This window comes from Oncorhynchus nerka, linkage group LG19 (assembly GCF_034236695.1).
Source record: "Oncorhynchus nerka isolate Pitt River linkage group LG19, Oner_Uvic_2.0, whole genome shotgun sequence".
Taxonomy (NCBI): domain Eukaryota; kingdom Metazoa; phylum Chordata; class Actinopteri; order Salmoniformes; family Salmonidae; genus Oncorhynchus; species Oncorhynchus nerka.
This window is the reverse complement of record NC_088414.1, coordinates 37,242,642-37,270,372: the sequence shown is the minus strand read 5'-3', so window position 1 is coordinate 37,270,372 and position 27,731 is coordinate 37,242,642. Positions and strand designations below refer to the sequence as shown.

Here is a 27,731-nt window from a genome sequence, read left to right as displayed (position 1 = left end):
TGGATTATTATTGTAACAAATGCACCAATGTGGTCAAATTATATGATATAGTCTGTCAAGATAGGTTGCTTGAATTCACAATGGAAATACAATGAAATCGAAAAATGATTGAATGATTTATTTCACATTTTGTTATGTTACATCCTTACTCTAAAATGGATTCAATTGTTTTTTCCCCTCAACAATCTACACACAATATCCTATAATAACAAAGCAAAAACAGGATTAGATTTTTTTGCAAATGCATTAAATATAAAACTGAAATATCACATTTACATAAGTATTCAGACCCTTTAGTCAGTACTTTGTGGAAGCACCTTTGGCAGTGATTACAGCCTCGAGTCTTCTTGGGTATGATGCTACAAGCTTGGCACACCTGTATGTGGGGAGTTTCTCTCAATCTTCTCTGCAACTGGAGCTATTTTCAGGTCTCTCTAGAGATATTCGATTGGGTTCAAGTCGGGGCTCTGGCTTGGCCACTCAAGGACATTCAGAGACTTGTCCTAAAGTTACATCTGCGTTGTCTTGGCTGTGTGCTTAGGGTCATTGTCGTGTTGGAAGGTGAACCTTCACCCCAGTCTGAGGTCCTGAGTGCTCTGGAGCAGGTTTTCATCAAGGATCTCGCTGTACTTTTCCATGTTCATCTTCCCCCAATCCTGACTAGTCTCACAGTCCCTGCCACAGAAAAACATGCCCACAGCATGATGCTGCCAACACGCTTCACTGTAGGGATGATGCCAGGTTTCCTTAAGACGTGACGCTTGGCATTCAGTCCAAAGAGTTCAATCTTGGTTTCATCAGACCAGAGAATCTTGTTTCTCATGGTCTGAGTCTTTAGTTGCCTTTTGGCAAACTCCAAGCAGGCGGTCATGTGCCTTTTACCGAGGAGTGGCTTCTGTCTGGCCACTCTACCATAAAGGCCTGATTGGTGGAGTGCTGCAGAGATAGTTGTACTTCTGGAAGTTTCTCCCATCTCCACAGAGGAACTCTGGAGCTCTGTCAGAATGACAATCGGGTTGGTGGTCACCTCCCTGACCAAGGCACTTCTCCCCCGATTGCTCAGTTTGGCCGGGCAGCCAGCTCTAGGAAGAGTCTTGGTGGTTCCAAACTTCTTTCATTTAACAATGATGGAGGCCACTATGTTCTTGGGTACCTTCAATGCTGCAAAAATGTTTTGGTACCCTTCCCCAGATCTGTACCTCGACACAATCCTGTCTTGGCACTCTACATACTGTACCTTGACATCATCGCTTGGTTTTTGCTCTGACATGCACTGTCAACTGTGAGACCTTATATAGACAGGTGTGTGCCTTTCCAAATCATGTCCAATCAATTGAATTTGCCACAGGTGGACTCCAATCAAGTTGTAGAAACATCTCAAGGATGATAAATGGAAATAGGATGCACTTGAATTCAATTTCGAGTCTCATAGCAAAGGGTCTGAATACTTATGTAAATAAGTTTATTTTATCTTGAATAAATTAGCAAATATTTCTAAAAACCTGTTTTTGCTTTGTGATTATGGGGTATTATGTGTAGATTAATGAGGGGGGGAGGGGGAATATTTAATCTATTTTAGAATACAGCTGTAATGTAACAAAATGTGAAAAAAGTCAAGGGGTCTGAATACTTTCCAAATGCACTGTATTTTTCCCATTCAGACTACGCTTGACAAGCAGTTGCCTTATTCCACCACATGGCACACTCTCAATAAAACATTCATGTTGATAAATCTTATACTTTGTGTGGAAATGAAACTACTCATGATTTACGCACAGATTTGTGCCTACGCATGACTGATAAAACGAGGCCCTTGGTCCCAGTTGCACAGGGAGGGATTCAGACCCAGGACCCAGTGCTTAGTGATGAGCTTGGAGGGCACTATGGTGTTGAAGGCTAAGCTGTAGTCAATGAACAACAGTCTTACATACAGTACCAGTCAACAGTTTGGGCACCTACTCATTCCAGGGTTCTACATTGTAGAATAGTAGCGAAGACATCAAAACTATGAAATAACACACATGGAATCATGTAGTAACCAGAAAAGTGCTAAACAAATCTAAATATATTTAATATGAGATTCTTCAAAGTAGCCACCCTTTGCCTTGACTACAGCTTTGCACACACACTTGGCATTCTCTCAACCAGCTTCATGAGTTAGTCACCTGGAATACATTTGAAATAACAGGTGTGCCTTGTTAAAAGTTAATTTGTGGAATTTCTTTTCTTGATAAATATGAGCTAATCAGTTGTGTTGTGACAAGGTAGGGGGTATACAGAAAATAGCCCTATTTGGTAAAAGACCAAGCTCATATTATGGCAAGAACAGCTTAAATAAGCAAAGAGAAACAACAGTCCATCATTACTTTAAGACACGAAGGTCAGTCAACCCGGAAAATATCAAGAACTTTGAAAGTTTCTTCAAGTGCAGTTGCAAAAACCATCAAGCGCTATGATGAAACTGGCTCTCATGAGGACCACCACAGGAAAGGAAGACCCAGAGCTACCTCTGCTGCAGAGAATAAGTTCATTAGAGAGTTACCAGCCTCAGAAATTGCAGCACAAATAAATGCTCCACAGAGTTCAAGTAACAGAAATATCTCAACATCAACTGTTCAGAGGAGACTGTGTGAATCAGACCTTCATGGTTGATTTGCTACAATGAAAACATGACTAAAGGCCACAAATAAGAAGAAAAGACTTGCTTTGGCCAAGAAACACAAGCAATTGCAAGTCTTTTCTTCTTATTGGTGGCCTTTAGTCAAATTTTAGATTCTTGGTTCCAACGCCATGTCTTTGTGAGCCACAGAGTAGGTGAACAGATGATCTCTGCATGTGTGGTTCCCACCGTGAAGCATGGAGGAGGAGGTGTGATGTTGTGGGGGTGCTTTGCTGGTGACACTGTCAGTGATTTATTTAGAATTCAAGGCACAATTCAAGGCACACTTAACCAGCATGGCTATCACAGCATTCTGCAGCGATACGCCATCCTATCATTTGTTTTTCAACAGGACAATGACCCAACACACCTCCAGGTTGTGTAAGGGCTATTTGACCTAGAAGAAGAGTGATGGAGGGCTGCATCAGATGACCTGGCTTCCACAATCACCCAACCTCAACCCAATTGAGATGGTTTGGGATGAGTTGGACCGCAGAGTGAAGGAAAAGCAGCCAACAAGTGCTCAGCATATGTGGTAACTCCTTCAAGACTGTTGGAAAAGCATTCCAGGTGAAGCTGGTTGAGAGAATGCCAAGCGTGCAAAGCTGTCATCAAGGCAAAGGGTGGCAACTTTGAAGAATCTCAAATATATTTCGATTTAACACTTTTTTGGTTACTACATGATTCCATGTGTTATTTCATAGGTTTTGATGACTTCACTATTTTTCTAAAAGTAGTGAAATAAATAAAAACCCTTGAATGAGTAGGTGTGTCCAAACATTTGACTGGTACTGTAGGTATTTCTCTTGTCCAGGTGGGATAGGGCAACGTGCATCGCAATGGCGATTCTGTCGTCCGTGGATCTGTTGGGGTGGTATGCAAATTGTAGTGGGATTAGGGTGTCAGTTAAGATGGGAGGTGATACAATCTTTGACTAGCCTATTAAAGCACTTCATGATTACATTATAGCATGAATGTGTATATAGGCAATACAGTACAAATGCAAGCATGCGCAGACATACAAGCACACAGCTGTCTCACAAAACACAAATACACACAATTTAAATTGAAATAATATTTCATTGAATTAAACATTTATGAATGTTGAATGAGTAGCTATGTCTTCAAAAGGGGTCAGGGAAACAGTGAGGTGGAAAACAACAGAACTAGACAAAAACAAAAAAAACAATAATAGTCTCAGAAACAATTTCCAAACGGCACACAATGGACACAAGGCTCACATGACTATCAGGACAGAGCAAAACCTGGATCTCGTTGACCAGTGACTGTCAGCAGTCAGACAGCATACGAAGAGGAGCAGGCATGATCACTACATTCAACACACACCTGATGTTGTGGCCAGAACGGAGCCCCGTCACTGATCCACTCAACACCACCTGTGCGGACATTTTTGATAGTATAGCAGACGTTTATGACATTTGAAAAAGGAAACGAAGCAACAAAATAACAAGAATAAAACATACAAATCTCATAATTCGAGTAAAAAGAGGTCTGCTTAAGTAACTAAGTGCTAGTCGACCGTTGTAAATCACATGCCTGGTGCGTCTCGATCAAAGACCAGATGTGTTGAGACAAGTCCTGAACTAAAAACAGGGTTTACAAATCCGTACCTACACACCCTGTACTGTAATTCATTCATACATTTTCTCTGTAGCAACTTTGTGTTCTGTTCACAACGATCCCAGTCATAAAAAGCGCAATACTAATTAATTTCACAGAATTTTACAGTTAAAGTAGTACTCCCTCCTGCATCGCTATTTGGAAATACAGAGTAGGTTTTTGAGCCCCGAGTCGGAAAAACTCTGTTGTGTGATGTCGCCAATTATTCTACTGATACCAATGCACGTCAAGGTCGCTTACATTTGAGCACTCACACGACTTCACTGACATACGCACACATACAAACACAAAATGCAGACATTCAGTTTTGGTTGTCCCACCTTTTCTCCAAGCACACAAACACATTGACAGAGAAACAGCTTCATAGTTTACCACGACCGCCCTGCCCCCCTCCAGTAGGACCACTTCAACACTATTGGTAACAGCTAGTTACAGAAAAGAGCACTTGGATAAATCACATAAATATGACTCCTTATAAACTGTAACAATGAGAGAGTGAGAGAAAACTTTTCTTTCTCATTTGTGAAAACAAGAATCACTTCAGTGTTTTTTTTCTTCTACCCAGCAGTGTGAGTGAGTGGGTTAGCGTGAGAGGGGGTACAGAGAGGGGAAAAGAGGGAGCGACAGACACAGAACGAAAATGAGAGAGCGAGAACAAGAAAGAAAGAAAACTGAGTGTAAGAGATCAGTGTCTCAATTCCATCCAAATCAGAGGAGAAGTAGTGTCCCATAGGACCACCTATAGGTCCTAGTCCTCCCTGTGAGGAGCAGTAGTGTCCTATAGGACCACCTATAGGTCCTAGTCCTCCCTGTGAGGAGAAGTAGTGTCCCATAGGACCACCTATAGGTCCTAGTCCTCCCTGTGAGAAGCAGTAGTGTCCTATAGGACCACCTATAGGTCCTAGTCCTCCCTGTGAGGAGAAGTAGTGTCCCATAGGACCACCTATAGGTCCTAGTCCTCCCTGTGAGGAGCAGTAGTGTCCTATAGGACCACCTATAGGTCCTAGTCCTCCCTGTGAGGAGCAGTAGTGTCCTATAGGACCACCTATAGGTCCTAGTCCTCCCTGTGAGGAGCAGTAGTGTCCTATAGGACCACCTATAGGTCCTAGTCCTCCCTGTGAGGAGAAGTAGTGTCCCATAGGACCACCTATAGGTCCTAGTCCTCCCTGTGAGGAGCAGTAGTGTCCTATAGGACCACCTATAGGTCCTAGTCCTCCCTGTGAGGAGCAGTAGTGTCCCATAGGACCACCTATAGGTCCTAGTCCTCCCTGTGAGGAGAAGTAGTGTCCCACAGGATCACCTATAGGTCCTAGTCCTCCCTGTGAGGACCAGTAGTGTCCTATAGGACCACCTATAGGTCCTAGTTCTCCCTGTGAAGAGCAGTAGTGTCCTATAGGACCACCTATAGGTCCTAGTCCTCCCTGTGAGGAGCAGTAGTGTCCTATAGGACCACCTATAGGTCCTAGTCCTCCCTGTGAGCAGTAGTGTCCTATAGGACCACCTATAGGTCCTAGTCCTCCCTGTGAGGAGCAGTAGTGTCCTATAGGACCACCTATAGGTCCTAGTCCTCCCTGTGAGGAGCAGTAGTGTCCTATAGGACCCCCTATAGGTCCTAGTTCTCCCTGTGAGGAGTAGTGTCCTATAGGACCCCCTATAGGTCCTAGTCCTCCCTGTGAGGAGCAGTAGTGTCCTATAGGATCACCTATAGGTCCTAGTCCTCCCTGTGAGGAGCAGTAGTGTTCTATAGGATCACCTATAGGTACTAGACCAGGGCTGCCCAACCCTCTTCCTGGAGATCTACTGTCCTGCAGGTTCAGTCCAACCCTAATTTAGCCGTTCTGATTCAGCTAGTTAAGGTCTTGTTGAGCAGCTAATTAGTAGAATCAGGTGTTTTAAATTAGGGTTGAACTGAAAACCCACAGGATGGTAGATCTCCAGGAAGAGGGTTGGACTGAAAACCCACAGGACGGTAGATCTCAAGGAAGAGGGTTGAACTGAAAACCCACAGGACGGTAAGATCTCCAGGAAGAGGGTTGAACTGAAAACCCACAGGATGGTAGCTCTCCAGGAAGAGGGTTGAACTGAAAACCCACAGGACGGTAGATCTCCAGGAAGAGGGATGGGCAGCCCTGTACTAGACCTTCCAGTGAGGAGCAGTAGTGTCCTGGATGATATGCTACTGCTGCTGATGTTGACGACATGAGGTATTGACTGAGGTCTTGTGCAGTTCACAGCCTGCTGTTGTGCGTGACTGTAGTGTAGACGGGGTTTGAGCAGACAAGATGGCTGCAAGACTAGGCACTTAAATCCCCGCTGTGACCAGAGATCCATTGGCCTGTGGAGTCTCAAGCTTGCAGTCTTTTTTTTACAAGAAAGTGTGTGTGTGTGTGTGTGTGTGGATGAGAGTGTGAACTGATGCGGCTATGCATATCTTCAGTGTGTATGGTAAAGACGGGGTCACTCTCGTATGCTGGCAGAGTAAGAGAACTGGGGGAAGTGTGCTGGCTGGTTGGGGATGCCACAGTCCAGGTTGGTATCTAGAACACGAAGAAAACACTCAGTCAACATCACCTCTAAAAGCATGCTTGGTGGCATATTGTGTCACACACACACCAACAGGCACACACATGAACTCACACTTGTCTGGAGGCGTGACGGTGATGGTCTGTGCCGTGAACTCGTCGTCGAAGTAACGTGTATCAGTCTCTGACGTCACCTGAGGCTTGAAGGGCGGAGTCAGCTGAGGAGGGAGAGAGCAAGCAGTGATTGGCAAATGGTCTGCTTGGCACTCAGCATCAAGAGGGATTAGGGTGTAAGGCCCTGCGATAGACTAGTGTCCTGTCCAGGGGGCGTACTTGTATTTCAAGCTACCTCGCGCTACAGAAACAGACTACTTACTTTACTTATTTATGATAAAAGGTCATTCAGGGATCAGTCAGATGGCAGTCAACGTGGAACTAGCCCATTGTGATATCTGATCTTCCCAGCATGACTGCAAAAACGGCGGCAGGTAGCCTAGTGGTTAGAGCGTTGGGCCAGTAACCGAAAGGTTGCTGGATCGAATCCCAGAGCTGACAAGGTAAAAGTTCTGCCCCTGAATGAGGCAGTTAACCCCCGGTAGTCCGTCATTGTAAATAAGAATTTGTTCTTAACTGACATGCCTAGTTAAATAATGGTCATACTTTCTTTTTTTTTTTTTTAAATCAAAGACCTGGAATGCCACCATTTATTGACTGTAGCGCTAAGCTATCAGCCTCCAGTCACTCACCTTTCTATCTACCACGTCCTGCCAGTTGATGGAGGTGAAGAACTTGTGGGACATCACTTCTTTGGCATCATCCGGTCCTCCCCCTAACCTGTCAATAACACAAATCAGAGGTTGCTTCAAATGGTGCGCTCATGTTTGGTGCACTGCTTTTCTGAAGAAGAGCATCTCATGTTTGGTGCACTGCTTTTCTGAAGAAGAGCATCTCATGTTTGGTGCACTGCTTTTCTGAAGAAGAGCATCTCAGGTTTTTTTTTGTCAGAGCTCGAAATAGTGATCATTTTGGTTGCATATGATACTCAATGTTTTGCTGGAAGACCTGGAATGTTTATTTGGGAGCACCAGTGTGCCGAGGAAAAGAAAACAAACTGAGCATAAACCCAGGGCTTGTTTCTAGCCTTTAACTAACCTTGTGGGGACACACAATTGATTCCCTAACCCTTTCACTAACCCCAAAACCGAACCCTAACCTTTAACCCCTAACCTTAACTCTAAAAACTTTGTAGAAATAGCCTTTTTCCTTGTGAGGACTTGAGCAAATACCCAGCCAAACACAAATGGGGTCCTCCCTGACCAGGCCGATCAAACGGTCACACCTCCCACCCCCCCTCTAAGCACCACGTACCTTTGCTTGGGATCCTTTTTGAGCAGGCCGCTGAGCAGGGCCCTGCCCTCTGGGGCCAGGTTCTTGGGGAATCGGATCTCCTCCATGAGGATGAGCTCAAAAAGCCGCTCGTGGTCTTGATTGTAGAAGGGCAGCCGACCGCACATCATCTCGTACATGACCACGCCCAGGCCCCACCAGTCCACCGCCCGGCCGTAGTCATTGTCCTCCAGCACCTGGACGGGCAGGGAGGGAGGGAAGGAGCTTTGTTCACAGTGCAGGCCTTAATGCTCAAAATCAGATCGTTTTTTTGTCTGTCTAAACAACAATTTGCAATTGACCCGATTGGATTTGAGTCACTTCAAACTGCCACTTTATGGGGTCTTCAAAAGGAATGTTCCAGAGGCAATCGATTGATAAAATTACCATACAGTATGAGGTATCTTTCTACCTAAATACTCACTGCATTAACATAAAACATAAAAACAATGGATTATCAGATTATCAAGCCAACTCACCTTAAAGTAATAAATGGCCCCATTTTTGCTACACTTGGCCTTTTAAGATGAACGCACTAACTGTAACACCACAGTGAGTCTAAAATAGTCTCTCTCCTTGTCTTACTTCCTGCATTTGTACTGCTACAAAAAGAGAAGACATTTTGCAACGGGAAATTGAAAAAGTTATTCCCTATTAGTTTGTGTTTTCTTACATTTGGTGCTTAATGAACACAGCTAAGGTTGTATGACAACTGTGTAGCATGTGCTTGTGCCACTAGCCATGCCCAGCAGCGGGCCCTCACCTCCGGCGCCAGGTACTCCGGGGTACCGCAGAAGGTCTTCATGGTGGCACCGTCCGAGATGCCCTCCTTACACAGCCCAAAGTCTGTGATTTTAACATGTCCGTCATTGTCCAGCATTAGATTCTCCAGCTGAGAAGATGCAGCGAGATGGATGAAACAGAGTTTCAAAACATTATTGAGACAGTTCTAACATTATAAAGAGACTGCCAGTTTGAATAGTTGGAGCGGGGAATTTAACTCCAGTCTCCAGTGGGGAGAGGACTGTGTCTAGGCTGGGCGTTTGGCACCATTATTATCACCATTTAGGAAAATCACATGACTGAAGTATGAAGGCAGAATGTGTGTCACTCGGTTCAGGAAAACCCAAGTCCTTAGATGAATATGAAAGCAGGACGGGTGACTATGAAAGCAGGACGGGTGACTATGAAAGCAGGACAGAATCTTCACAGCGCCTACCTTCAGGTCCCTGTATACCACGTCACGAGAGTGGAGGTACTCCAACGCAGATACGATCTCAGCGCCATAGAAACGGGCCCGGTCTTCCGTGAACACACGATCCCGAGACAGGTGGAAGAAGAGCTTAGAGGGAAGAAGAGAGGAAAAGAGAGTGGGAAAAAAAAGGATTGATTTGAGATGTTTTGATATTTTTTTTATTTTACCTTTATTTTACTAGGCAAGTCAGTTAAGAACAAATTCTTATTTTCAATGACGGCCTAGGAACAGTGGGTTAACTGCCTGTTCAGGGGCAGAACGACAGATTTGTACCTTGTCAGCTAGGGGGTTTGAATATATAACACTTACACCATCACAATTTTAAAAATACCTTTTACAAAATTAGCCAAATCCATTCAAATGGTATAGTATTTAATTGAATGAGAAGGTTCATGTCACCATTTAGATTTGAGTCATTTAGCAGACGCTCTTATCCAGAGAGACTTACAGTTAGTGCGTTCATCTTAAAAGGCCAAGTGTAGCAAAAAACATTATTTTACTGTGTTTTATATACATTTCCACACCGAGGTTGAAATAATAATGTAACATTGTCAAAAAGAAGATAATGCCCTTTATATGTGAGAGCGGTTTGAAAAAAACTCCTGACATTTCAGCCTGTTTTGGTGGGATGGAATTTTGGCCTTCCATGGTGACATCACCATTAATAAATAAATTAGTTAATAGACCAATTAGAAAGAGAGTTCCAAACTTCTCTGCCAATAACAACTAGTTTTCCCCTCCCCACTCCGACCACTCCCAGACAGTCCTAGCTAAATTTGTGGTTCAGAAATGGCTTCTTTTTGACCATTTTAATTGAAAACACAGTAAGATTCTTAAATTGTTACCCAGAAATTATTTGATATTGAAATACAAACATCTGCATTGGCCCTTTAAGATAGCTAGATGAGACGACCACATATCACATTCATAGTAACTACCAGCAAAGGCAGTGCTAGTAAGAAAAGACAAGTGCAGAGTAAGATTCACCCTCATCTTAATCCTGGTGACACAAAGGGTGCACATTTTGGGTTTTGCCATAGCACTGTTTTGCAAAAAGTGTCTTGTAAGAGAGATGTGTCTACTGTTTTGCAAAAAGTGTCTTGTAAGAGAGATTTGTGTCTACTGTTTTGCAAAAAAAGTGTTTATCATTTGCATTTAGTGTGAAAACAATGTGAAATTACAATCTGTTAATTATTGTTTTGGCCATGTGGATCCCAGTGTTCCAGCAATCGAAAAATTGTGTGTGTGTGAACATGTGTATCTGAGGGGACATTGGGACACCCACCTCTCCTCCGTTGGCGTATTCCATCACAAAACATAATCGGTCATGAGTCTGGAAAGCGTATTTCAGTGTCTGGAAGGGTGGAAGAAGACAATTGATCAATGTCCTCCTATTAGATCAGATGTTTCTTTATCGTCTGATGTTCACTGATATTTGCTTTAAGTACCAGAAAATGCGCTGTGATAAGAAAAGATTAACAACAAAAATATAGAGACATGTCATAGGCTAGGCATGACAAATACAAATTCATGAAAAAAGGCAGGACAAAAATGACAGCTTTTACTATCACCAGCCCATCTCCAGTCCTCCGGTCCCCCCAACAGCCCATCTCCAGTCCTCCGGTCCCCCCAACAGCCCATCTCCAGTCCTCCGGTCCCCCCAACAGCCCATCTCCAGTCCTCCGGTCCCCCCAACAGCCCATCTCCAATCCTCCGGTCCCCCCAACAGCCCATCTCCAATCCTCCGGTCCCCCCAACAACCCATCTCCAGTCCTCCGGTCCCCCAACAGCCCATCTCCAGTCCTCCGGTCCCCCAACAGCCCATCTCCAGTCCTCCGGTCCCCTAACAACCCATCTCCAGTCCCCCAACAACCCATCTCCAGTCCTCCAACAGCCCATCTCCAGTCCTCCGGTCCCCCAACAGCCCATCTCCAGTCCTCCGGTCCCCCAACAGCCCATCTCCAGTCCTCCGGTCCCCCAACAGCCCATCTCCAGTCCTCCGGTCCCCCAACAGCCCATCTCCAGTCCTCCGGTCCCCCAACAACCCATCTCCAGTCCTCCGGTCCCCCAACAGCCCATCTCCAGTCCTCCGGTCCCCCAACAGCCCATCTCCAGTCCTCCGGTCCCCCAACAACCCATCTCCAGTCCCCCAACAGCCCATCTCCAGTCCTCCGGTCCCCCAACAACCCATCTCCAGTCCCCCAACAGCCCATCTCCAGTCCTCCGGTCCCCCAACAACCCATCTCCAGTCCCCCAACAGCCCATCTCCAGTCCTCCGGTCCCCCAACAGCCCATCTCCAGTCCTCCGGTCCCCCAACAACCCATCTCCAGTCCTCCTGTCCCCCAACAACCCATCTCCAGTCCTCCAGTCCCCCAACAACCCATCTCCAGTCCTCCAACAGCCCATGTCCAGTCCTCCGGTCCCTCCAACAGCCCATCTCCAGTCCCCCCAACAGCCCATCTCCAGTCCTCCGGTCCCTCCAACAACCCATCTCCAGTCCTCCAACAACCCATCTCCAGTCCTCCAACAACCCATCTCCAGTCCTCCAACAACCCATCTCCAGTCCTCCAACAACCCATCTCCAGTCCTCCAACAGCCCATCTCCAGTCCTCCGGTCCCTCCAACAACCCATCTCCAGTCCTCCAACAACCCATCTCCAGTCCTCCGGTCCCCCCAACAGCCCATCTCCAGTTCCCCCAACAACCCATCTCCAGTCCTCCAACAACCCATCTCCAGTCCTCCAACAACCCATCTCCAGTCCTCCGGTCCCCCCAACAGCCCATCTCCAGTCCCCCCAACAACCCATCTCCAGTCCTCCAACAACCCATCTCCAGTCCTCCAACAACCCATTTCCAGTCCTCCGGTCCTCCAACAACCCATCTCCAGTCCTCCAACAACCCATCTCCAGTCCTCCAACAACCCATCTCCAGTCCTCCAACAACCCATCTTCAGTCCTCCAACAACCCATCTCCAGTCCTCCAACAACCCATCTCCAGTCCTCCGGTCCCTCCAACAACCCATCTCCAGTCCTCCAACAACCCATCTCCAGTCCTCCGGTCCCCCCAATAGTACACATTTCTGTAGTAAACCCGGATAAGCACGCCTGATTTAACTTGTCAACTAATCATCAATGAGATGAATCAGGGGAGTTTGTCCGGGGCTACAACGACAAAGTGTGCCGTTGGGGCTACTGGAGGACTGGATTTGGGAACCACTGCTCCCCATGACTATACAACACGTGTGGGGGTTCCGTTCTGGACCAGCACATGTAATCAGGTGAGAGGAACACGGAGCACTCACCGTGAGGAAGGGATGCCGGGTGTTCTGTAACACTCTGCTCTCCGTAACCGTGTGCGCTACCTCATCCTGGACACACAGATCAGAGGGTCAGCCTTTTACAGCAACACATACATAAGAATCACGGCTCAGTCATTGTCAAATAGATTCCCTCCTTCACAAGTCACCGAAGCCAGGGTATGTTCAGAAGGTATTACTGGAAACACGAGAGAACACAGGACATTCCAAATTTGCGCATTGGCGGCTCCTTGTATGAGATGAAGCCCGGCGATGCAAGTGTTAAGACAACGTTAAGAAACACAACATACTAGAAACAATTAAAATATCCTTTGCTTATAACATAAATATACCACGGCTGTCAGCCAATCAGAATTCAGTGCTCGAACCACCCAGTTTATAAAACAAAATATACCACATACTATGCACAATAAAGAACTATTAAGACTACAGATCAGGACTAATGGATACGGATCGTCATTCCCCAATAACAAACCGATGACCAGTAGTCACCACTGTAAAGTGGTATAGGTTAGGCCTATTTCGTTACCTTAGCGATGATGACCTCCTTGCGCAGGATCTTCATGGCGTAGTGCATCCCCGTGGCTTTCTCCTTGACCAGGATCACCTTGCCAAACGTGCCCTTCCCCAGCAGCTTCAGGTAGTCAAAGTCACTCATCGTCTGACAACACAGAGACAGAGTTGGACAATCAACTCTCTTATCTTGGGTGACCCAGCCCAGCCAAACACATTCACAATGGGAAGGATGGACAGTGGTAGTGATGACGAAGTGTGATACTTTACAAAACAGATCAATCACACACCTGCGCAGGAACAAACCAGGATCCAACCATTGTGGAAGAACAATTAGCATGTATTTGTGTGACTCTTACCTTTACCTTGTAAGCATTTGTATCGGTCATATGCACAGTATATGTTACTGCACACACACTCACTTTAGAGTTGGTCTTGGACATGGCTACACACACACACACACACACACACACACAACTTTAGAGTTGGTCTTAGACATGGCTACACACACACACACCACTTTAGAGTTGGTCTTGGACATGGCTACACACACACACACTACTTTAGAGTTGGTCTTAGACATGGCTACACACACACACACACACACTACTTTAGAGTTGGTCTTAGACATGGCTACACACACACACTCACCACTTTAGAGTTGGTCTTGGACATGGCTACACACACACTACTTTAGAGTTGGTCTTGGACATGGCTACACACAAACACACACACACACACACTACTTTAGAGTTGGTCTTGGACATGGCTACACACACACACACACTACTTTAGAGTTGGTCTTAGACATGGCTACACACACACACACACACTTTAGAGTTGGTCTTAGACATGGCTACACACACACACACACACACACACACACCACTTTAGAGTTGGTCTTGGACATGGCTACACACACACACACACACTACTTTAGAGTTGGTCTTAGACATGGCTATACACACACACACACACACACACACACACACTCACCACTTTAGAGTTGGTCTTAGACATGGCTACACACACACACACACTTTAGAGTTGGTCTTGGACATGGCTACACACACACACACACACACACTCACCACTTTAGAGTTGGTCTTGGACATGGCCACCTCCATCTCCTCAATGCTGCTGCTGTCGCTGGGAGAACCAAACAGGTCCATGGGCTCCTCCTCCTCTCGTACCTTCAACCCATTGGCCACCGCCTGGATGGCACGCATCCACCCCTCTCTGACACACACACACACACACACACACACAATGTGCAATTACTACACCATAGTGAGCTTGTAGGATTCCTTTGAACCACGAAGAGTTTGTCCGTGACACAGACAGAAACATATCCCTCCCTCCACCTCTGTTGACTACTGTTATTCCTCCTCCCCACTGTCTACCTACCCTTTCTATTGGCCCCTTCTCACACCTCATAATTACCCATATCCCCTCCTCACCTCTCTGCATTGCTTTCTACGTGGAAGGTCCTCTCGATGACAGTGGTCCACTGCAGGCAGCGGATAACGAAGGTGTTCGGCTTGGGCCGCTCCGTTTTCATCAGCTGGCATTCTGGGACGAAAGAGGAGACAGAGAAGAGGGATCAAGCGTTACAAATGTTTTAATGCCTCAATCCATTGTTTTTACCTCTGTTGTTTCATTTACAAAGTGTGAACTATGAAGATCCCCAAAGCAACATCCAGGCCTGCAAACACCAAAACTCTCCATTTAAGTGTTCTGTACAGAGGTGATGAGAGGACAGCAGGTCCTGCTCTGTAAACCCTGCTACAGAACCAACACTGCACAGAGTCCCCTGTGACATCATCAACACTAGTTTTCACTTTGAGGGACCCTCACCTCCCACTGAGAAATTGTTGAGAGGGGGCAAGCTCTGGTCGGACAGCTCAGGCTTCTCTTTGTAGCCGATGAAGGAGCCGTCACTCTTCAGGATGAAGTAGCGCGGCCTCCAAGTCTTGATGTACTCACCTGCATAGAGAAACAAGTGGGCTTGAGTACACATCACCCGAAAACCCTCATAGCCTAGTCTCTGAGGTTAGGCACAATGCACATTCTTATGGCAGCTACATAGTTCGGATTAGAATGTGTCGAGACATGTATGGCTTTGTCAGACAATGTTATTGAAATTGTGTTTGAAAGTGATTACATTACATTTGCTGTGAATAATAAGAAACGGAGGGTCCTCACCTCTCTTGTGGAGCCATCCTTCCCTGACTACGCTGGCCTCATTCATAGTGAAGGGTGGAAAGGTTGTGGAAGGGGGTAGAGGTGGGGAATGGGAGGGGCAAAGGGAGGGGGGCCTGGGTAACTGTTGGACTGGTCAAGAGGATGTCAGTGTAAACATTGCCCCACCACCTAGACAAAAAATAAAACAACATGAGAGAATATTAAATGACAGCTGACCTAGATGTGTTTGCAAGACATAGCCTACACAGAGTATGAAGAGATGAGCAGAGATTGACAGTGTTTTGCATCCAAGATGATTTTCCCGGCAAAAAATATTACTGGCACCTAACCTGTCTGGCTAAATGACAAAAAACTAAAACTTTTATGAAACATAGCTTGTATTTGACAATGGGGCAAAACTAGGGGTGTAGTTCTGCCGGGGCGTGGAGGAGTGGCGTGCCTTCACTGTTTTCTATTGGAGAATACATGGAGCTGGTAAAACTATTTCCGCAAAATGTATTCTGATAAATTATACTACCACAAAAATTCCATGAAAAACAATAATGTGGGCATCTTCCCTGTGCTCTCACTGCGGTGGCGACAATGATTAAGAACTATAGGCTACATATGCGCGATGCGGAGGCCCGTCGGATGCTTGACCACTTTGGCCAATCAAAACTAAGAAAAATAAATCCTAATTCACAGTGGGTCTGCCTTGATGCTCATAAAACTCCACGGACCACCTCTTGCGCAGTGGAACCCAGAACGATTTGTGACCACTTGGTTATGGGGACACCGTTCTGCTGAGGACATCCAACCAGGTGGCCACCGCAAAGCCCTCTCTGGAAGTTGCTGTAGCCCTGTTTGGGATATCTAGCCTACATTGGATATTGGTTGAGACGCAGGTCCCGTTCTACACTGAACAAGAATAGAAACGCAGAATGTAAAGTGTTGGTCCCATGTTTCATGAGCTGAAATAAAAGATCCCAGTAATGTAACATACGCACAAAAAGCGTATGTATCTCAAATATTTTGCACAAATTTGTTTACATCCCTGTTAGTGAGCATTTCTCCTTTGCCAAGATAATCCATCCACCTGTCAGCTGTGGCATATCAAGAAGCTGATTAAACGGCATGATCATTACACAGGTGCACCTTGTGCTGGGGACAATAAAAGGCCACTAAAATGTGCAGTTTTGTCACACAACACAATGCCACAGATGTCTCAGGTCGAGGGAGCATGCAATTGGCATGCTGAATTCAGTAATGTCCACTAGAGCTGTTGCCAGACAATTTAATGTTAATTTCTCTACAATAATTATCCTCCAACTTCGTTTTAGAGAATTTGGCAGTATGTCCAACCGGCCTCACAACCGCAAACCACGTGTAACCACGCCAGACCAGAACCTCCACATCTGGCTTCTTCACCTGCGGGATCCTCTGAGACGAGCCACCCGGACAGGTGATGAAACTGTGGGTTTGCACAACTGAAAAATTTCTGCACAAACTGTCAGAAACAGTCTCAGGTAAGCTCATCTGCGTGCTCGTCGTCCTCACACGGGTCTTGACCTGACTGCAGTTCAGCGTCGTAACCAACTTCAGTGGGCAAATGCTCACCCTCGATGGCCACTGGCACGCTGGAGAAGTGTGCTCTTCACGGATTAATCCAGGTTTCAACTGTACCGGGCAGATGGCAGACAGCGTGTATGGCATCATGTGAATGAGCTGATGTCAGCGTTGTGAACGGAGTGCCCCACTCTGGGGCGGTGGGGTTATGGTATGGGCAGGCATAAGCTACGGACAACGAACACAATTGCATTTTATCGATGGCAAGTTGAATGCACATATAGATACTGAGACGGATACTGAGGCCCATTGTTGTACTATTCATCCACTGCCATCACCTCATGTTTCAGCATGATAACGCACGGCCCCATGTCGCAAGGATCTGTACACAATTCCTGGAAGCAGAAAATGTACCATTTCTTACATGGCCTGCATACTCACCAGAAATGTCACCCATTGAGCATGTTTAGGATGCTCTGGATCAACACGCACAAAAGCGTGTTCCAGTTCCCACCAATATCCCATAACTTCCCACAGTTATGAAGAGGAGTGGGACAACATGCCACAGGCCAAAATCAACAGCCTGATCAACTCTACGCGAAGGAGATGTGTTGCGCTGCCTGAGGCAAATGGTGGTCACACCAGATACTGACAGGTTCTGATCCACTCCCCTACGTTTTTTTGATAGTTCACCTCTGTTTTCTTTTATTCTGTAATAGGGTATACTGTAACCATGTGTTTAAGCTAGTCAAATCAAAGTGTTTCCGATACAAAGCTACACAATACAATGAAATGCCTACTTGCAATGACATGATGCAATGATATCAAGCAATATGTATTTACATTAGGATATAGCCTACAAATAGCTATACCACTTAGTCGTAGGCCTATTAGACTATAAGCCTACTGCAACTGATCATTCCTGAACTGGCCGGATGGCAGAGCTGTCCTTCAGCATCACAAGTTGGTTCAACTTCTTTAACATCATTGAACGATCCAGGCACTGTCCTTTCAGCACCATTGCAGGGCGCTCATCTCATCAAGATCGGTTGCCTATGGCTAATAGTCATATTCATCACTTATTATTATTACAAATACAAAATGTACTTCTCAAAATGCTGCTCATTTAGTAAAGTTAGATCAAAGCCGAAGCAATGTCTTGCAAGATCACAATTTTTAATTTGCATTTTACATAACAGAACCAAATATAAAACCATAGCACAGAAGGCCTATAAAGTTACCGTTACACCAAAAACACCTACTGTAATTTATAACGAGCTTTTAGGATGGTTAGTTGAAGCTGAATAGTTAACCAAAAAAATAGTATGGGCCAAAGCAGAACCCACCACTAGGCAGGATATATGCATTGATTGAAACAAAATACAAGAAAGGCTAATAGTTTGTTAAAACCATCTGCTCTAATTCTCTCTCGAAATAGTCATTCAAGAATATCTAAATGCATATTCCCGTGAAACTGATGGAGATCAATGAAATGATTGGCATGGAGATTACGTTTGAACGTTTCACCGGTAAAACGTGAATAATTATAATTCAAGATTGACAGTGATGATGGCATATTTGAGGCCTATGCCTAACTTGGTGTTTGAGGATATTAAAAAACTAAAATGTTTATGAGACAATGTATGTGGGCATAGGCAGACGTTGCAATTGAAGGATGCATTGTTTATAATGATAGGCTATTCAATTGTTTACATCTGTCGGTACAAACTTTGATAGAGGACAATATTACCTAAATTTTTTAAACGCGCTCCCTCACCTAAAAAAAAGCACTAAACACTATACCACTGGGCAAGACTTGTGCTGCAAGAACACATAATTCTCATTTAAAAACAACTGGGAACTCGTTAATCTCCGACCTCAGTGCGTTCAAGACAACTGGGAACTCATTCATCTCCGACTTCAGTGCATTCAAGACAACAGGGAACTCGGAAAAACGAACCCCGACTGGGAAAAATATTTTTCTAACGGTCATCCAACTCGGAATGCCAACTCGGGAACTAGGGCCTCTTTCTATAGCTCTGACTTTCCGACCTGAAGATCAATTATTCCATGACTTGACCTCGTATTTTTCCGAGTTCCCAGTTGTCTTGAAAGCACCAATGGATCAGAGAAACGTGCCAGTGGGTACCAGCAAGCACACCAGCACAGCGGGATCAAGTGTTGCAATGCAACGGGTGTCCAGGGGCGCAAACGACATCGATTTGGCCAGCTAGGTAGGCGCCTGGCAGACACGCAAATCAGCTGTCAAAACTATTGCTAACTAGAACCTGTTTTGCTTGAGAGCTAGCTAGCTACTCAGGACAGGCTGAAACTTGATATTATATATATATGACGTTATATATACACATACAGATATCTGGAGCGCAATGACTAATCAATAACTGCTATTTTGTTGACAATCGATGTGTAATGGATCGACGATGGTGCACCTGACTGTAGCAAGCTATAATAAGAATAGCAAATTAAATTCACTTAAATAGATAGGGTTCAATTGAAATGGCAAGGCACAAACGGTCTGAATGTTGGATAGCCGCTTCTATCTCGACCTAGCTAGATCAGCTAATCACGTTTTTGGTAAACAGCTCACACGACACTAACTTTAGTATCATCATCATAGCAGCTAGCTAACGTTAGCTAGTTGGCAATCTGTTAGCTGGCAAGTTCAGCTTCAACTCTGAACAGGGACCGACAACAACACCTGTCACTTTTCTACCAGCAACTGAAACTTGAACGTACACGTATAACGTCTTACAACTTCACTTCCCCATTTACTCGTTATCAAGGACCTAGTTAGCCTATATTGTAAACAAACATAAGAAACCTCTACTATAACCTTTGACGTTAGCTAGCTAGCTACGCTAGGTTCCATTTGCTCCCCGCCATGGCCTCTTGAGAATAAGTAGACACCGATGAACCTCGTCTGTTCCTCGAGTGCGATATGGGAATGGCCCACCGACTAACTATCTCTGTGCAACAAGGACGTCTCAGGATGGTTGTTTTCAGCAAGTTATCGATCCTGCACCTTTTATCCCTGTGTAGCTAACGTTAGCTAGTTACGTTACCTGAGTTTCGCCTGCTTGCTGCAGTGGTGTGTTTGCGAAGTGGGTGCACTAGTATGAGCCGTAAAAAATATATACATGCGTATTTATACGCTGTTTTCTCACTTAGCCCCACGTTGTTCTTGTTTATTTGATAGACTCAACCCAGTACAGATACAATCTTTGTTACAGGCCATCCAAGAAGGAATCCCAAACAGGCAACAACAACAAAACAAAAAAATACGTAGTTGGGACACGTTGTGCGTCAGCCCGAGCAGATGTCCCCCTGTGTCTGGGTCCGTGGCGAAACGGCCTTGCTATACGGGATCCTTGGGACGTCCCTACCCCCCCATTTAAATAGAAATTTAAAATGTTTATCAAATCAAATCTTATTTGTCACATACACATGGTTAGCAGATGTTAATGCGAGTGTAGCGAAATGCTTGTGCTTCTAGTTCCGACCATGCAGTAATATCTAGCAATTTAACAACTATCTTATACACACAAGTGTAAAGGAATGAATAAGAATATGTACATAAAAATATATGAATGAGCGATGGTCGAACGGCATAGGCAAGATGCAGTAGATGGTATAGAGTACAGTATATACATATGAGATGAGTAATGTAGGGTATGTAAACATTATATAAAGTGGCTAGTGATACATTTATTACATTACATTTTTCATTATTAATGGGGCTACAGATGAGTCAGTGTGTTGGCAGCAGCCACTCAATGTTAGTGATGGCTGTTTAACAGTCTGATGGCCTTGAGATAGAAGCTGTTTTTCTGTCTCTCGGTCCCCGCTTTGATGCACCTGTACTGACCTTCTGGATGATAGCAGGGTGAACAGGCAGTGGCTCGGGTGGTTGTTGTCCTTGATGATCTTTTTGGCCTTCCTGTGACATCGGGTGGTGTAGGTGTCCTGGAGGGCAGGTAGTTTGCCCCCGGTGATGCATTATGCAGACCTCACTACCCTCTGGAGAGCCTTACGGTTGTGGGCGGAGCAGTTGCCGTACCAGGCGGTGATACTGCCCGACAGGATGCTCTCGATTGTGCATTTGTAAAAGTTTGTGTGTTTTTGGTGACAAGCCAAATATCTTCAGCCTCCTGAATACACCCGTCTGTGTGGGTGGACCATTTCAGTTTGTCCGTGATGTGTACGCCGAGGGACTTAAAACTTTCCACCTTCTCCACTACTGTCCAGTCGATGTGGATAGGGGGCTGCTCCCTCTACTGTTTCCTGAAGTCCACGATCATCTCCTTTGTTTTGTTGACATTGAGTGTGAGGTTATTTTCATGACACCACACTCTGAGGGCCCTCACCTCCTTCCTGTAGGTCGTCTCGTCGTTGTTGGTAATCAAGCCTACCACTTTAGTGTCATCTGCAAACTTGATGATTGAGTTGGAGGCGTGCATGGCCACGCAGTCATGGGTGAACAGGGAGTACAGGAGAGGGCTGAGAACGCACCCTTGTGGGGCCCCAGTGGTGAGGATCAGCGAGGTGGAGATGTTGTTTCCTACCCTCACCACCTGGGGGCAGCCCGTCAGGAAGTCCAGGACCCAGTTGCACAGGGCGGGGTCGAGACCCAGGGCCTCGAGCTTAATTGACGAGTTTGGAGGGTACTATGGTGTTAAATGCTGAGCTGAAGTCGATGAACAGCATTCTTACATAGGTATTCCTCTTGTCCAGATGGGTTAGGGCAGTGTACAATGTGATTGCAATTGCGTCGTCTGTGGACCTATTGGGGTGGTAAGCAAATTGGAGTGGGTCTAGGGTGTCAGGTAGGGTGGAGGTGATATGGTCCTTGACTAGTCTCTCAAAGCACTTCATGATGACGGAAGTGAGTGTTACGGGGCGATAGTCATTTAGCTCAGTTACCGTAGCGTTCTTGGGAACAGGAAAAATGGTGGGTCATGGTGGGTATTCGGTCATGTTTCCGGTCACCTTGACCTGATTAAAAGCAGTGGTTCGTGCTTTCAGTTTTGTGCGAATGCTGCCATCAATCCATGGTTTCTGGTTGGGGAAGGTTTTAATAGACTCTGTGGGTACAACATCACCGATGCACTTGCTAATAAACTCACTAACCAAATCAGCGTATTCATCAATGTTATTGTCCGACGCTATGTGGAACATATCCCAGTCCACGTGATCGAAGCAATCTTGAAGCATGGAATCTGATTGGTCGGACCAGCGTTGAACAGACCTGAGCACGGGCGCTTCCTGTTTTAGTTTCTATCTATAGGCTGGGAGCTACAAAATGGAGTCGTGGTCAAATTTTCTGAAAGGAGGGCTTTGTATGTGTCACGGAAGTTAGAATAACAATGATCCAGGGTTTTGCCAGCCCGGGTCGCGCATTTGTTATGCTGATAAAATTTAGGGAGCATTGTTTTCAGATTTTAAATTCTCCAGCTACAAATTTAAATTTGAAATGGTTAAGATAAGGGTTAAGGCAGTGTTTCCCAAACTCTGTCCTTGATTATTAGTGTTGATTGTTAGTGCTAGGGGGAAAAACATGCTCCCCTTGGGGTCTTGAGGCTTGAGTTTGGGAAACCCTGTGTTAAGGTTAGGGTTACGTAATGGTTAGGGTTAAAGGTAGAGGTTGAGTTTGGGGTTAGGATAGGGACTTCCCAAGGATCTCAGATTGCCCGGGACTGTTTCGCCAGGGTCCAGACATATAGGGGGACAACTGCTCAGGCTGTGTTCAGGTATTCTGCCACTGTGTACTCTCTGTTTAGGGCCAAATAGCTTTCTAGTTTGTTCAGTTTTTTTTTGTGTCAAGTAATTATCTTTTTGTTTTCTCATGATTTGGTTGGGTCTAATTGTGTTGCTCTCCTTGGGCTCTGTGGGGTCTGTTTGTGTTTGTGAACAGAGCCACAGGACCAGCTTGCTTAGGGGGCTCTTCTCCAGGTTCATTTCTCTGTAGGTGATGGCTTTGTTATGGAAGGTTTGGTTCAAGCTGCTACCAGAGTACATCTCTGTAGTCATGGAGACACTGACCCCCCCTCTGAAGCTGCTACCAGAGTACATCTTTGTAGTCATGGAGACACTGACCAGTCTCTGAAGCTGCTACCAGATTACATAACTGTAGTCATGGAGACACTGACCACTCTCTGAAGCTGCTACCAGAGTACATCTCTGTAGTCATGGAGACACTGACCACTCTGTGAAGCTGCTACCAGAGTACATCTCTGTAGTCATGGAGACACAGAACACTCTCTGAAGCTGCTACCAGAGTACATCTCTGTAGTCACGGAGACACTGACCACTCTCTGAAGCTGCTACCAGAGTACATCTCTGTAGTCATGGAGACACTGACCACTCTCTGAAGCTGCTACCAGAGTACATATCTGTAGTCATGGAGACACTGACCACTCTCTGAAGCTGCTACCAGAGTACATCTATGTAGTCACGGAGACACTGACCACTCTCTGAAGCTGCTACCAGAGTACATCTCTGTAGTCATGGAGACACTGACCACTCTCTGAAGCTGCTACCAGAGTACATCTCTGTAGTCATGGAGACACTGAACACTCTCTGAAGCTGCTACCAGAGTACATCTCTGTAGTCATGGAGACACTGACCACTCTCTGAAGCTGCTACCAGAGTACATATCTGTAGTCATGGAGACACTGACCACTCTCTGAAGCTGCTACCAGAGTACATAGTGGCCTTTTATTGTCCCCAGCGCAAGGTGCTCCTGTGTAATGATCATGTTGTTTAATCAGCTTCTTGATATGCCACACCTGTCAGGTGGATGGATTATCTTGGCAAAGGAGAAATGCTCACTAACAGGGATGTAAACAAATTTGTGGCCAAAATAGGGAACATTTCTGTGATTTCTTTTGATTTCAGCTCATGAAACATGGGACCAACAATTTATATGTTGCGTTTATATTTTTGCTTAGTATAAATTGTTTCAGACCGTGAAAACAATTGCTATCACAGTCTGATGAATGAAACCACCAGCCCCTTTACAGTGTGAACGTAATATATAGTGAATTATCTACACGTAAATGTAGAAGGTATTTTCCATCTCACACGTTTGGCAAATGTATCTCTTACTCCCTCCCCCCACCCAGATACTGTATTGATTGGTGGGCTGGAGGTCAGTGCTGTGGAGCAGCTGCGTTTTGTGCGTCCGAAGTTTGTGGAAAATGTGTCAGAACCTACTATTAAACGTCTCCTAGATGGGCTGCTGCAGAAGAAAGTGGTCAATGATTACGAAAAAGACTCCGTGAATGTGATCGCTGAGAGGGCAGACAAGGCACGTGCCATCATCGACATGGTGCTGAAGAAAGGAATTAATGCATGTCTGATTTTAAAAACACTTCTGTGTGAATTTGATAAATTTTTATTCTCAGAACTGTGTTTGAGCTAGAACATTGTTGGAGTATGAGACAGCCTGTTAAAAATGGCCATGACCCAGCATGAGTGTACCAGACTATCACTGTACTCTGTATATTGTGTGACTAATCTCTGTTAACAATGTTCCTTTAGGGAAAGTATTCATGTTTGGATCATGTTTTAGAGTGTCTGCTAAATTACGAAAAATGTACATGTAAAAATGTAAAGTACATAATCCACATGGAAGATGTCAAAATGACTACTCTCGTGGTATATGTGTGCTAGAGAAAAAAAAGAAAAGTGTCAACATGCACTCGACACGTGATTACTTCCTGGCTGCCATTTTGTACATTGTTATAGTCCAGCCAGCCAAATGGACCATATTTAAAGGGATTGATATTTATTGATATTTTAGCTTTTTGTTTGTAAACTTATGTTTGTGAATTAAAAGCCTCCATTATTATAATTTTTTATTTTCTTAAAATATATCCTAGTTTTTATTGTTTGATGCTTTGTGTTTATGGATATGTTGACAGAACTGTAAAAAGTAAAAACCATGACATTGTCACGCCCTGGTCGAAGTATGTTGTGTTTATCTTCATGTATTGGGTCAGGCCAGGGTGTGGCATGGGGTTTTTGTATTGTGGTGTGTTTTGTCTTGGGGTTTTGGTGTTGCTATTGGGATTATAGCTTAGTGGGGTATCTAGCAAAGTCTATGGCTGTCTGGAGTGGTTCTCAATCAGAGGCAGGTGTTTATCGTTGTCTCTGACTGGGAACCATATTTAGGCAGCCATATTCTTTGAGTTTGTGGTGGGTGATTGTCCTTAGTGTCTTTGTTCCTGTCGCTGTGTTAGTTGACACAAGTATAGGCTGTTTCGGTTTTCGTTACGTTTATTGTTTTGTAGTGTATTGTATTGATTCGTGTTTTACGTTTGTTGATTAAACATGGATCGCAATCTACACGCTGCATTTTGGTCCGACTCTCCTTCACACCTAGAAAACCGTTACAGACATTTTATTGTGTGATTGATTTGATATATTTTTAAAGACATTGACTATATTTTACAGCTATATTATAAGGTCCAATAAATTCCTGACATGTTATGTAAATATTAAAGTTTTGAACTATTAGAAAAATGTACAGGGGTGGGGGAGGAGAGATGGAGAAGAGGCAGATTCTTGGGCAGTAAGAATAAAGCTCCTACCTTGTAACATCCCACCTGTCCCTGGACTCTGACACCAAGAGTTTTTATTGTATTGTGTATAATATTTGATATTTTTTACTTTTCAATTGTTGCTCTTTCACAAAGAATTATCCAAAACAAATGTATTAAAGAACTGTAATTGATTGTGCAAATACTGTAAATTCACTTGGGTATTGCAAATATAAAAAGAAACAGTTGGAAAGAAAGGCGACCCAGGTTTGGTGTGTTTCTTCATAGTGTTTATTCAGTGGCCCCTACAGGGAGCAGTATCATACAGAGGATGTTCTTAGAGCACCAGAGGAACAAGGACCAGCAGTAGCCAGGGGTGTAGCAAGAAATTCATTAGTGGGTGGGCCTGCAGAAATTTGAATGGGCCAACGGGGGGGTTGGGGTCGTTCTCATTTAATAAAAGCACAATTTCGTCCACGTTCCTTCTCCTCGCTGCCTCTCCTTGATTAACTTGGACTTTTTTCAAAAGGAGGCTAGAGAGGGCGGAGGAGAAGAGGATGCAGGAGTTGAGTAAATCTAATTGATGCGAAAAGTGCGAATCAATCCCAGAACAACAGCAGAGTCTTATATCGAAATAACCTGAAAAGCCGCTCAGCAAGGAAGAAGCCACTGCCCCAAAACCGCCATAAAAAGCCAGACTACAGTTTGCAACTGCACATGGGGACAAAGATTGTACTTTCTGGAGAAATGTCCTCTGGTCTGATGAAACAATAATAGAACTGTTTGGCCATAATGACCATCGTTGTGTTTGGAGGAAAAAGATGGAGGCTGGAAAACCGAAGAACATCATCCCAACCATGTAGCATAGGGTTGGCAGCATCATGTTGTGGGGGTGCTTTGCTGCAGGAGAGACTGGTGCACTTCACAAAATGGTGAGGCAGGAAAATTATGTGGATATAATGAAGCAACATCTCAAGACATCAGTCAGGAAGTTAAAGCTTGGTCGCAAATGGGTCTTCCAAATGGACAATGACCCCAAGCACACTTCCAAAGTTGTGGCAAAATGGCTTAAGGACAACAATGTCACGGTATTGGAGTAGCCATCACAAAGCCCTGACCTCATCCTATAGAAAATTTGTAGGCAGAACTGAAGACCTCATCCTATAGAAAATTGCTGTGCAGACCTGAAAAAGCGTGTGCGAGCAAGGAGGCCTACAAACCTGACTCAGTTACACCAGCTGTCAGGAGGAATGGGCCAAAATTCACCCAACCTATTGTGGGAAGCTTGTGGAAGGCTACCTGAAACGTCTGACCCAAGTTAAACAATTTAAAGGCAATGCTACCAAATGCTAATTGAGTGTATGTAAACTTGTGACCCACTGGGAAAGTGCTGAAAGAAATAAAAGCTGAAAGAAATAATTCTCTCAACTATTATTCTGACATTTCACATTCTTAAAATAAAGTGGTGATCCTAACTGACCTAAAACAGGGAATTTTTACTTGGATTAAATGTCTGGAATTGTGAAAAACGGAGTTTCAATGTATTTAGGCGTATGTAAACTTCCGAATTCAACTGTAACTGTTTATCAACAATTTGTGCCAAATCGTTTTTTTTATTAGAAAGAGAAAGTTAATAATTATGATACTCCTCAAATTGTTCTCTCATAATTTGTTGCTTGTTTCACCTACAGCAATAAATCTTATATCTCTTTTCCACCCTCCGTACTACGCACTTTTCCTGTTTCTTCCACTTCACCATCTCTCTGATCCCCACGTCCCCTTATCTCCTCCCACCATCATCTCTTTTTATTTTCTCTCTTTCATTGTCCTCCCCCTCTCTCCCTCCCATAGTAGTTGTTCAGGTCCATCTCTCTCTGTGATCTCCAGGGCCAGAAGACTCCTGTTCCTGCACTGTGGACCCCACTATCCTGAAGTACAGGAGCTACAGGCTATAGTTTGCGGTGGCTACAACCTACTAAAGGGGTGATGTCTGTGTTGTGACTCTTTATTTAACTAGGCAAGTCACTTAGGATGTTCCTGATATGTATTCCGTAGTTATACATCTAAAACAAATTAGTTAGCTTCTTATAACATCAATTGAAGTAGGCCATGAACGCCTATGACCTTA

General features: G+C 44.8%; 1 protein-coding gene and 1 long non-coding RNA gene across 3 annotated transcripts; one reads left to right on the top strand and one right to left on the bottom strand.

Annotated features, from left to right (window-relative positions):
• Positions 1-3,719: 3,719 nt before the first annotated feature.
• On the bottom strand, positions 3,720-20,404 carry LOC115146827 (RAC-beta serine/threonine-protein kinase-like). 2 transcript variants are annotated; one of them, XM_029688845.2, is made up of 14 exons: positions 20,126-20,404; positions 15,498-15,665; positions 15,150-15,278; positions 14,753-14,864; positions 14,384-14,531; positions 13,309-13,440; positions 12,765-12,830; positions 10,749-10,817; positions 9,428-9,550; positions 8,972-9,100; positions 8,191-8,405; positions 7,569-7,656; positions 6,938-7,040; positions 3,720-6,837 (listed from the first exon to the last, which is right to left on the bottom strand). In XM_029688845.2, exons 2-14 carry the CDS (start codon positions 15,541-15,543, stop codon positions 6,758-6,760), a joined length of 1,440 nt encoding a protein of 479 aa, XP_029544705.1. In that variant the 5' UTR covers positions 15,544-15,665; positions 20,126-20,404; the 3' UTR covers positions 3,720-6,757. The 2 variants fall into 2 exon arrangements, with proteins under 2 accessions (XP_029544705.1, XP_029544706.1); XM_029688846.2 differs by having other exon boundaries at positions 20,228-20,404.
• On the top strand, positions 18,905-25,409 carry LOC135562489 (uncharacterized). The gene is made up of 2 exons (XR_010460012.1): positions 18,905-19,276; positions 24,185-25,409. It is a non-coding gene; the product is annotated as an uncharacterized LOC135562489 (long non-coding RNA).
• Positions 25,410-27,731: the final 2,322 nt, after the last annotated feature.